At 37.6% G+C, this 12,338-nt stretch overlaps 1 protein-coding gene across 2 annotated transcripts in view; it reads right to left on the minus strand.

The window, feature by feature from the left end:
- QTGAL (queuosine-tRNA galactosyltransferase) overlaps positions 1–12,338 on the minus strand; it is a 106,213-nt gene that overhangs the window by 77,363 nt on the left and 16,512 nt on the right. For both annotated transcript variants that reach the window (XM_088176453.1, XM_014885043.2), the window contains one exon: positions 11,856–11,921. In XM_088176453.1, coding sequence (XP_088032579.1) covers positions 11,856–11,921 — 66 coding nt within the window. The remainder of the gene's footprint in view (positions 1–11,855; positions 11,922–12,338) is intronic.

Raw genomic sequence — 12,338 nt, forward strand, 5'->3', positions numbered from 1 at the left:
ATTTGAGCAATATCTCCTTATCTAATACTGTTCTCTAGGTGGACAGGTTAAATATGAATTTTAATATTATTATGCCAGTAGGTGTCCAGAAATAGCTTCCATTATGTATCAGCAGGATTATATATTACCTGTATCTGCACAGACACATACTAATGCAATTTCACAGAAACACCAAAATGTTTACAAATCTGATTAGACAAGGAAAAAGCTGAGCTGTTTGCTCCTCCTGAAGTCTACACAAAACCCTGAGGGTACCACAGGACTTCATGATTTATGCAAAGTAAGCTGATACTGTTTATACCATTCCCATCATACTGTAACTCTCCATTTCTCCTCCTGATTTTGATGGTGCTTCCCACTGAGGATGTGTTTGTCCACTGAGAGCTAACACCACTGGGTTTTAGTGTTTCTGAACAGTTATTTCTGATAATCAAGTTGTGTTCAAGAACAGGTGAGAAACTTCCTTGGTTTATTTCCCAGCCTAAGCATTCATAAATCTTCCAGGTATCTGTGTTTGCAGAGCTTTAAACCACAGAGAGATGTGAGCAGTCAGGCCAGAGCTCTGCATGTGCAGTTGTTGAATACTTTTGATGTGGGAACAAAAACACCATGAGAAGATCTTGCTGGGGAACTGCTGGCAATGAAACATCACAATTTAGAGTATGATTAAATACCATCAAAATAACAAGCATGAAGAAGAAGAAAATGTTATTTTCTTATCCCATAAGAATAAACCAGAATGTCTCTGAACTAGGAAATGTTTCCTCAATGACAACAACAAATTACTGTGGAAAGCTTCAATCCTCATCCTAACTTAACCCTCATATTACAGCTAAGTAATGCTAAGATATTTTCAGAAGGTTAACCTAAAATTCTTTTAAACTGAATATCAATTAGAAGAGTTCACAGAAATGCTTTTACAGCACACCACAAAGATAAAAACTTGCAAAAGTCATGTCAGATGTACATCTATCCTGGGCTGCAAGGATGATTTTTATTTAAAAATAAAACTCTTTCTAGTATTCATTAATCAATCCCTCATTAGCCTTCTCCTGCAGATCCTAGGTTTTTCTAACTTACAAAGACACTTTTCAAAACTCTGCATAAAAGGTGAAAGAAAAATTACCTTTATTTTACATCTCAAGCTGTTCTATAACAGCACAAGAAGAAACTCAGTTTATTTCAAGAGTCACAGTGAAGCTGAACAGATACAGAATACAGAGCTTTCAAAAGGTGAGAGATTAAAAAGGAGAATTTCAAATTTGTTTTTCTGAAAACCTGGTTTTCAATTACAGCCAAGTAGGAAGTGCAGTCATCTCCTTCCTGGCAGCTTGAAATTTAAATTAGAAGCAGAGGACAGAGTTTCCCATTTTTATATTACTTTCTGAGCAGACTGATAATTTCATAAATGCTGTTGGTAATTCAAGAAAACGAAAGTAAATGTTGAATCCAGGTGCTTTGCTAAATGACTCACTCCCTGAAATGCAAAGAACAACTGCTTCAAATCCCAACTCCTCACACTTGAAGACAAAACTGAACAGGTCTGACCAATTATCTGTACACACACGAGGAGAGGTGAAGGCAGACAGAAGAAGTGTTATTAAATTGGATCCTGACAGCTCTTTTCTGGATTATACATCACTGTTTGTAATTTCTAGGGTTTGACTTCAAGTCTTAGCCAAAATTCCCTCCTTCTCCCATCTAGCCACACAGATAATTCCATTGCATGCTCCAATTTACTCCTCTGAATTTTGGCTCATAGCACTGGTTTTGTTCTTACTGTCTTGTAGGACATAAAATGCTTTGAGTCCTTCGGAATGGAAAAAAAAAAATATCATCAAATCAATTCATTATTTAGGAATTACTGGTATTTCAGTGAGAAAAATCAATGGGTTACATTGAATTTAGCCATAATTTGGAGCACAATCTCTGGAAATGTAACTTTGCAACACAACAGGAAAATAGCTGCAAACTCATTGACAAAGTTAAGGTGCTGTAGGAAGTGCTATGTTTGCACTCCCCTCTGCCCTAAGATCTGCTTTCTTTTCCTCTGTAGAACCAGCACCACTCAAGGCCACTTTCATCATCGTTTAAGAAGTTTGTTTTACAGACAAATGTGAAAATTGCCACGATGCAATCAAGTTTATTTCCAGATCCTGAGCCAAACAAATCCTACCCCTTTTGTGCACTTTAGCTGTGCCATTCCCCTCCCAATGGGACTCTGGCACGTGACTGGGATTTTTGACTTGTGGTTGCAAGATAAACACCACCAAGCTGAGCCTTTGATTCAGCATCTGTAAAGCCCAGCTCATGTAACCAGCTTCTTTCATACAATGAAAATCAGATTATTTAGAGTACAAACAGCTTCCTCCAGCTCCCCTGTGTAAGGTGTGGCAGCACAAACGACTGCACACTGGTTCCATTTTCTCCACGTCTCACAAAGGTTTTATATTCGCTGCACTGAATGTTTCCTTAGAGCTTTCAAACTGAAGTGAGAAGTTCTTCACTCTTGTTTCTCTCATAACATTTAAAGTACTTTGATCAAAATCTTTCTGGCCTATATTACACCCATTCAAACCTTCCAGAAAGTACAAGAAATTCTGCATTAGAAATATTCTTCTCAGTATTTTGAGTATCTGTTTCTCTGCAAAATAGAGTTCATCCAAGTTTCAACTCGTTGATCTAATTAGACAGGTTTGTTTTTATTATTACAAATGCTGTAGAGTGGCATATACCTGTAACTAGATTAAACTATGAAATATATACAATAAATGCAATAGGCTTCTTATTCCAACTGGAAACTTGCTGAAATGCCATATAAGTATTATTGGATAGGAAGCAGTAACATGAAGAATGAATAAAAAATTTCTGGCTCATAGCAAAGGACTATGGCAGTTCAGGAAAAAGTAAAACTCATCAGGAGAGAAAATCATGACAATCCTTTCTGCTACAACAGCAATGAGGTAATTTGCTTCCTAGCCAGACAATTACTTTTTTTTAATGTATTAAAGGTAACTTAGAGCTCATTCAGCTTTTTATTTAATTGCAATCAGCACTGGTGTCTCTGGAAAAAATACAAAAGAATTTATCCTTTATGGCAGCAAGAAACAGTAATAGGAAGAACAGTAAGAGCAGAAAATAGGGGGTTTATCTTAAGTACCAACAAATACCTACACTGGAAAAGCAACACAAGTAAATTTAAAAATAAAAATGAATTCAAATGAGCTTTGTGGGAAGCTCTCAGTTTGTGGCCCTACAGTCCTGCCTGGCTCCATCTACTGCTTCACCAAAAGCTCCAGTATCTGCCAGTCCTGCCTAGATGGTCTCAGACAGGACTCAAAATAACATTATATTATATTATATCAGTATTTAGGAACCTGAATCTCTCTTCTAACCCTACACTCCACACAATTAGAAGTGGAATTAATGATTTGTATCTAAATAACATTATCAGAATGAATGTCACAGACCTGTTATTTATACCACTGCATTGAAAACATCTTCAGGAGTTAGAGAACTATAAAGCCACTACAATACAATTATGATAAAACTAAAAACAAATAACAGATTCTCCAGGTAACAAAACCCTGGAAATAAAAATCCAATGAGCATATTCAATAAATTCAGAGTTATGCTCAGAGGAACTGGGCAGGATTACTACACACATGACCAAATTCTGTCACTGTCCTGTGAGGTACAAAACTGCTCCAATGAAAAATGAGTATTTCAGTCCCATATCTGCCATGTGCAAACCCCAGCTCTCCATACTGAAACCAGAATATTTCAGTCCCAGATCTGCCATGTATAAACCCCAGCTCTCTCCATACTGAAACCAGAATATTTCAGTCCCATATGTGCCATGTATAAACCCCAGCTCTCTCCATAGAAACCAGAATATTTCAGTCCCAGATCTGCCACGTGCAAACCCCAGCTCTCTACACCCACTCCCTGACATGTGAGAACTTGTTCCAACTTTCACTAGTGGTTTTGAAATACAGTATTAAGGTAGAGATGTTTTAAAATATTTTCATCATTTTAGAGTTTATGCTTTCCCTTGCAGGTTTAAATGGAAAAGGAAGTGAGTGAGAGGAAACTAAGTTTAAATGAGTTGGCAATAATTAAAACCAACACATTTTCTGCAGATGTGGTGTTTTGGAGTTTTTTAATCACTACAACTTCCTTTACCACAAACACTCTTCCTTATTCAGGAGGCAGCCTATGGGTCAGAACCCACCCGTTGTACTACAGAGGAAATGAGGATGAAAAAATAATTGGTCTTCAATTTTATCCCAGTATTTTCCACCCTTGTTTTAAATGAAGAGGAAATGAACAAAGACAGACAAAAGCATAAACTCTCCACGAGGCAGTCGGCACTGGATGTACAAACACACACAGGAATTCTTCATATAATGTATTTTCTCTCAAGGAACTTTATTATTGTAACAGGTATTGGAAAAATATACATTTTAGCATGAAAAAAAATCCAGTTCTTTGTACAGTTTTGTACAGTTCTTCTGTATAAAATAAATGCAACTTTCAAAGGTTATACAAAGTACAAAACTTCATTCTACACTCTTGAGGAAGAATGTGCAGTGTTGTGTTTCATTTTAGAAATATGACAGAATGATGTAAGCCTCCTTGAAGAGAATGTAATTAAGTACTTAGTGATACTTTAATTAGAAAAATCATAACATCTGATCCTAGATAATGTTCTGTGAAAAGAAAGATTATCCAAATAACAACTAAAATAGGGAGGATTATCTGTAGGGCATGACACCTTTTTCCCCAATATGCCTCTTTATGAGAGCCCACAGATGGAAAAATCCTAAAATAAAAAGCTAATAAGAGTTATTTACCTTATCCTGACTGTTTAAGAGCACTTTAGTTAATCAAGACCACATCTTTTGTGTTAAGGAGAGGTAGATGTCACCTCTGCTGTCTCCAAACCCTACTTCAATTATTTTTATTGTAGTAATTTCATGCAGTAATTTCCTTTAAGAAAGATTTCATGGTCACCATTTAATGCAATTTAAAAGGAAAAATAAACGAAAGAAATATTTTTATGTGGTTAAAATCTTTTCCAAAATTATATACTGCAGGAAGAAGGTAGTAAAATGTGTTTCCTCTCCCAATCATTTCCAAGGGAGGAAACTGTTCTTCAAAACATGACACCTGTGAGGTAATTTGCATTAGGTGTAAATATACAAAACACACCCTGGTGTATTTAAAGAATGTTTTAAAAATTATAAACTATGTTGATAGTGCTGAGTCCCCAAAGGAGCCTTTAGGTCAGATGAAAATCCATTTCCACAGGTGCTTCTATCTTGGAGTAATCCATATTTAAGACCACCTGTTAAACATTCTACTTGACACTAGTTCAAGTCCAAAGTCCACAAAAGGATGTTACACATTTATTTTCAGCATATAAAAAGAGTAAAAACTAAGGAAGTCTGAATTTTCCTTAGTGAATTGATATGAAAAACAAGAAGTCGAGGAGCTGTAATCAGAATGAGCCCAGCTGAGCATCACAACACAGAAAGATTTAAAAAGATGTTTCACACGTGTGAATTCGTGAAGTTTGAACATAACATTTTGGGGAAAACTTCAAGTAAATATCATTAAGAGATACCAATTTCTTTTGCCTGTAGCTTCACAAAGTCTGATTGGATTGCAATCATTATCACCTCAGCAAAATGTCTGAACACCAGGAGGAGGGAATCTTGATTTTCAAACATTTTATGCTTCAGACATAGTTTTAAAAATGAAATACGTTTATATGAATGAAATACATTCCAGGCAGACTTTGATGAATATCAAACTCGAGTAATCATGATCATTTGATGGGGTTATTGGCATGTGGAGGCCATTTTAAACACAAATTTAATTACAAAGTCCTGTCAGTTGGGCTGTTTCCCATTTGGGCTATTTGATTAAATGTAGAACAGACCTAGACTGACATCGTGACTTTGAAAATGCTCTGTGGTTTTTTCAGAAATACCAAATTAGAAAAAATCTTTAAGGAAGCTGCCTAATAAAAAGCAAAGACACAGCTGAATTCCAGCAGATCTGGATGCTACACATGGAAAGGCCTAATTACCAAAAATGTAAGACTAATACCATCTCACTGTCAAAGAAAGAATTTTCATATTCTTCAGTGCAAAAAAAGAAATAATATTTTTTCCTCTAAACATACTCCAATATCACCACTTCTGAACAAAACCTTCACACAACTGCTACTTTAGTTCCTGCCCTCCATACCAAGAGAAGATTATTGAAATATTATAAATTACTTTTAAAAGCCTCTAATGACAATTTCCTGAAGTGAAATCTAGAAATGTTTTTATAAGTATCTATACTGGATAGCCTTAATTCAGAGTTACATCTTCCATATGCTGGAGAGGAATGTAAAAGACTTGGTAGCTTGATAATAGAGCACAGTAAAAAGGAACTGAATATAAAAACATTTCTGCTGACCAGGATAATGAAAATATTCCTCTGGATATATTTTTCTCCCACATAAAAAAAAAAAAAAATCAGCTTATGTTGGATAATCAACAACTGCATGTAATCACCTCAGGAATATAAACTCATTTTCCCTTCTGTCTATACCAAAGATAGACCAGAGCCTCTTCAGATCTACTCAGCCCCTTTAGTGGAGCAAATTCCTGCTAACAGGTTTATGCAAACAAATTTGTCATTCAAGACATGACAGTACTCAATTAATGTCTTTTCAATAGCTGTTGTATGAATTAATTCTTGTATTAAAATGAACCTCTAGAGGCAGGGCTTGCTGGGACAGGCCCGGGCAGCACACACTGATGTGTCTCAAACATGCTGAGTAAGGGAGGCACAAGGAGAGCTCTGCAAATTAACTAAGGTGAAAAAAAATATTATTTAAGTTCGATGCAAAGATTTTAATCAACTCCATGTCCAAAATAAAAGCACTTATCAAGGGAAAATCTGCTAAGCTGTATGCCACAACTGGAGGACAAAGCATTTAAGGGGAGATGGTAAAACCTGGACTTCAGAATTAAAGACACAGAATGAGAGAAGATCACCAACAACCTCGCTGAACACGGGAAGGATGGAAATTAAAGAGGTAGAGAACTGAATTTAAATGGAGGACAGAGAAGTAAAATTCAGCATTCTGTAGTTATGCCTTATGGCAGTTTAATAAAACCTCACATACACTCATTGTCCTTTCACACCACAAAACTACAGAATCAAGTGGATCTGATCATTTTAGCCACAAGAAAAGAATGATATGACTCAAACTAGTGCTCTCTGTAAGCAGAGCACTCTCTAAGGAAGGGAGGAACAAACAGTTTTGCTACTTTCTAACACGTGGCAGAAAGGTGTGACAGGTTCTGACAAGCAGAACAGCACAGGGTACAGTGACATGAAAAAAAAAGTCTATTAAATTATGACTTTCAGAATTTACAAATGTATGTTTCCAGACCAAAAGAAAAAAAAAATCCTCTTAACTTCTAAATGTGGTTAATTTGTGAGGTTCAGTAGAGGTGGGAGGGAAACATCCAATGCCTTTGGCCTAGAGCCGTGCCTTAAAGAAAGGAGCAGCTCGGCTCTCATTCACTGCTGATTTCTCCAATTCATTGGCCGATTGTGCAATATTTATTTCAGCTCTCCCAGGGCAGGTGAACAGCTCTGTGAGCCACCAGCACCAGGCATCGTTCAAGTTCACTCAATCCCATCAACTGTCTTGGAGTCACATTAACCATCAAAGATATGCAGAATTCAGGCAGTTGGTTAACACAGGCAGATAATGCAACAGATAAAAATGGCTTTAGGCACTGCTGCTCTAGATCTAAAGCCAAGCTACAGAATATGCCAAAACTCTGCTTTAGAGATGCAAAATAGTGAGAATTGCTCATTGAAGAAATGCAAATGGTATATTCATGTTCTCTCACATGCCCAGGTATCCTACCTGTTGGAGACAGAGGATTGTAATTTCGTAACAAATAGAAAGGTGTTCCTTGTGACACTGCTACTGATTCACCTCCTATTGAGCCAGAGAAAACAAAAGGAAATTATGTTCTTTATTTCTATTGCCCACATTCTCACTGAGGTAGGAGACAGTGAGGAAAAGTTTAGCTATTTTATAAGCTCTTTGATGTTACTCAGTGTCTTCAAGATCATTCCCAGATCCAAGGATTTTCCTTCAGGATGCCCAGAGCAGGGCCTGCTGGAAGCTTCCAGCAACAAGACAACCAGGGAACAGACACAAGTGACATTCTCCTTGAAACAAAAAGCTTTGGGAGTCCTCAGAGATTAACACTCTGTTGAAATTAAATAACAGAATAAATGTGAGGCAGAGTGAAGGACTGCACAGTGTGTGTGGCTTGGGAAATAATTTCCTGAGCTACTCCAAACTTAGAAAGTTGTTCTATAAAATACTGCTACTTATACAAGCTTGCAGCTCCTCTAGAAGAACACAAGATAAGATATGAAGGCATGATTTTTTCAGAATTAAGGGAAATAGAATCTTGAATCTTCCTATTAATTAGCTGCCAACAAAGCATACATGTTTTGTGGTTGGTAAAAAAGCAACACCTGGCTTTTCCTGGATAAAAGAGATAGATGCAGCTTCTAGGGATAAACAAAACCAGTAGGATGTTCCTGAGCTTTACAACTGCTAAAAGTAGGGATTTGCACTGAGCCTTATATTTCTTAAGCAGAACTTAAGAATTTGTAGTATAAATACACAGAGCCTCAAAAACTTGTGTCTTCTGAGAGTGTCTATTTATAGAATTCATGTCAGGGGGACTTAGAGATGATGTAAAACAGTCACCAGAGGACAAAGTGACAGCAGTCGTGCTTTAACAAAAAGCACAATGTATGAGTGATTTGTATCTTGTGATCCAAAATCCTCCACTCTGAACATTTCCAAGGACAGAACAGTTCTACCCTACAAACCTCATTTTTAAAAAGTGTTCCAGATAAGAGCAGCTTAAGAGAACAGAAATTAACTTTCTCTTTAAAGCACAATTAAGGAGCCTGTGATCCAGGCTATGAGACACAGAGGCTGCTGCTGTTACCTCAGTTGTGCTCCAGTACCTGAACCTGGGGCAAGCTTCTCACCTTTCCAGAGATGGAGACACAGGTTTCTTTAAAGAATAACTTGTTAGGAAGATCCCAGGGGCATCTGATATCTTTGCTTCTGCTGTTTAGTAACCAGGCTTCAAGTCAGAGTAGGGCAATTTGCATTTAAGAGTAACACAAAGAGGAAGAACCTCAGGGATTAATTTGGAGATTTCTCTCGGTGGGCAAAGTTGGAGACTTTTCCTACCTGTAGATCTACAGTAACAACAACAGCAGACTGAAACCTTCACTATCAGGGCTCACTGTGAACACTGGTCTTCAAATCTGACTCCCAGTAACAATCAGAAGGACTAGGATGAGGAATAAAATTTCTGAAAGTATATTAAGAATGCATAAAGTCAAAAATCCAGGTCAGGAGAAGTTGCAAAACAGTGGAAAGTGCAAGTCTGCAAATTAGAATTTCAGGAACAAACCAAAAAAGCTCACTGCTTCACAGGCATTTCTCAACCTTCTGCTTTTTGCTTTTTTTTTTTTTTTTTGGCCCTCCACCTACTCTAGTTTATCAGACTGATTGAAGCCAGGCCAGAACTCCAAACACAGAACAAAACTTCATTCAAACATCCCCAAATATCTTCCAAGGGCAGAAAATTGAATGGCATGATTGTTCTGAGGACAGCAGAGATCATCCTTTTAAGAACAGAAGTCCACCCTGACAGTGGGCAGTGCATTTGTGACCAGGTGAACTTTTCTCAAAGTTGTGTGAGAACTATTGAGGAGCTCTGGACCAAAGGGATCTATTTGCTCACCAGAAACAGCTGGATGTGCTCCCCCTTCTCCTTCAGGCCTTGGAATTAGAGTTCTGTAAGATCCAACACTAACCCAGAATCTTACACCTCACACAGGCACCCCACACATTTTCTATACCTGTAACACAGAAAATGTGCTGGCTCTGGTGCAAATAGAGTTAATTTTGCCCATGCCAGCCCTCCCAGTGCTGTGTGCTGGTCACACCCCAGCTCTGGGCCCTGCTCCCACAGCACCAAGGCTCTGTCCAACATCTCCAGCAGGCTGGGGGTGGGCAAGTCAGGACAGCTGATCCAAACTGACCAAAGGACTGCTCTTTGCTTTTAATAAATTACCTTAATCTTGACCCATGGGTTTTTTCCACCTTCTCTTTCTCCCACCACCCCATCCTTCTGAGGAGTGACAGAACACAAGGTCAGGCCACATGTACCAGACTGAAACAGGACCATAAATTCACATGAATTTAGAACATGGCAGTAACAGGTTTGTGTCATAAAGACCCTTCAGTCTACTCAGGTCCTCTTTATTACTTGTTTGCTTGTCATTTAATAGTTCATACTGAGTGCTGTTGGGCATTAAAGTATAACAGAATATAAACAAAACAGTTGAAGTGCTATCTAAAAAGACTACAAACTGTTTAGTTGAATTTAGTCTAATTTAAAAAGTCTTCATTTACATCTTGGAAGCCATATAAGCATGAAATATAATACCTCTTAGCACTAATTTCCATAAAACAAGCATACTGGGTCAACTTGCCTTTCTGGTTTTTTGGCATCTGACTGCAGAATTACATTAACTGATTGATATCAGAACAAAACCAACTTTCGATTTATCATTTTATTGTGTTTGTAATGTGAGCTAGGTTAACTGCTACTCAGGTACTATTAAAGCTATAATTTAATAAATTCCACTGTAAGGATTATCAGATTTCAGAAGAGCCCTAATACAGGTGGTGTAAGAGCAGGTACCCATCCCACCACTAAGCAGCAGGTTGTTTGGCAGACATTCCTCACCTAAAAAAACTGCAATGAGCTCTACTTTGAAGCAAGCATGTTTTGGAGTTCCAAAAGTTCAAAGGTGTTTAGTTGACAGAGAGCAATAATCCCAAACCTGTGTGTTTTGTTCAGATACCTGCAGGAAACACCTTCATGACAGAGCAAGTCAACTGAGCTTTTTTTTTCCAGAAACCTCTCACACATTGAAATAAATATCACAAGAGAAAATGTCAGAGATGTCAGGAAACAATAAGGCTGATTTTGTTGAACATTGCTGACAGGAATACAAACCCAGTTTTCAAGTTTATAAAGGAATCTCTTTGTCAATCGTATTGACAAATCAACTAACTGCCATAACAAGTTATTAATATTATATATATGATCTTTGGATAAGTAGAACATATGCACAAACTCTCTCTTAAGAACACTGACCCTAATCACAGAAAATCATATAGATCAGAGAAAAAACTATCTCACAGAATATTCCCGACAGTTTATTTCACAGGAATAAAGAATGGAATTCTAACAATGTTTCATTTTACAGGCAGACATGGAGAGAAACATCAGCTGAACTGTAGGCCAGTTCATCAATGGTAACAACCCAAACATTCCCTATGGTTTACAGTTTCTTAATTATTAAAAGCAGATAAACCATAGCTGTAGCCAATCCTTTGCAGCTTTTCACATGACTTAGGCTACATAAGAAAGGCATTCTCCTTTAGATTACAGACATTAGCCAAACCTATATACTTATTTGCAAAAGAGCATCACTGTTGTAATGAGATCTGGTTTTCTGAACAGAGAAAATAAAAGGAAGAAAAGAAGTTCAGTCAAAGCTCCCATTCAGTGCAAGGATGAAAAATAAAGGAAAAGAATACACTGGTTATTGCTTTGCCTCCCCCAGCCCCACTGTGAAATTTTCATATCCTTTTAAAGATGTATCCGGAACTCTGTCAAAGAAAAACCCAGAAATACACACAAGAAAAAAGTACTCACACTGTTTGGGTGTTGAATGGCAACTTGGTGCTGCAGCCTAACCCGCTGTGGCATCATCACATCATCCTGGAATAAATAGCACACTGTTACTGAACATAAAAAGGGTCACAGTACAGTACTGACACACAGTAGAATATGTTGCTAAATTAACATCATTTTACTGGCTTGCAGTCAGAAATGCAAATGGAACAGATATTAGGAGACTTCACACTTTTTGTGGGTAAAACTCAAAGCTGTTCGAGCTGGAAGTGATCAAACTCCTACGTGACAATGGTGCTGTGATCTCAACACACATCCACAGGCACCCCCACATTCAACATTTATTTCTCAAGAAATTCTCCAACTCTTTCACATCTACCAGAGCAGCACTGGCAGCGTGAGGACAAGGAACCACCCTGAGTTCAAGCCACAAGATCTGAGCCACAGCAATATGAGGAAATGTTCTCTGTCATCTGGCTGTACCTTGTTCCACAGAAAATTAAA

Source organism: Sturnus vulgaris, chromosome 20, assembly GCF_052056855.1.
Source record: "Sturnus vulgaris isolate bStuVul1 chromosome 20, bStuVul1.hap1, whole genome shotgun sequence".
In the NCBI taxonomy this organism is placed as follows: Eukaryota; Metazoa; Chordata; class Aves; order Passeriformes; family Sturnidae; genus Sturnus; species Sturnus vulgaris.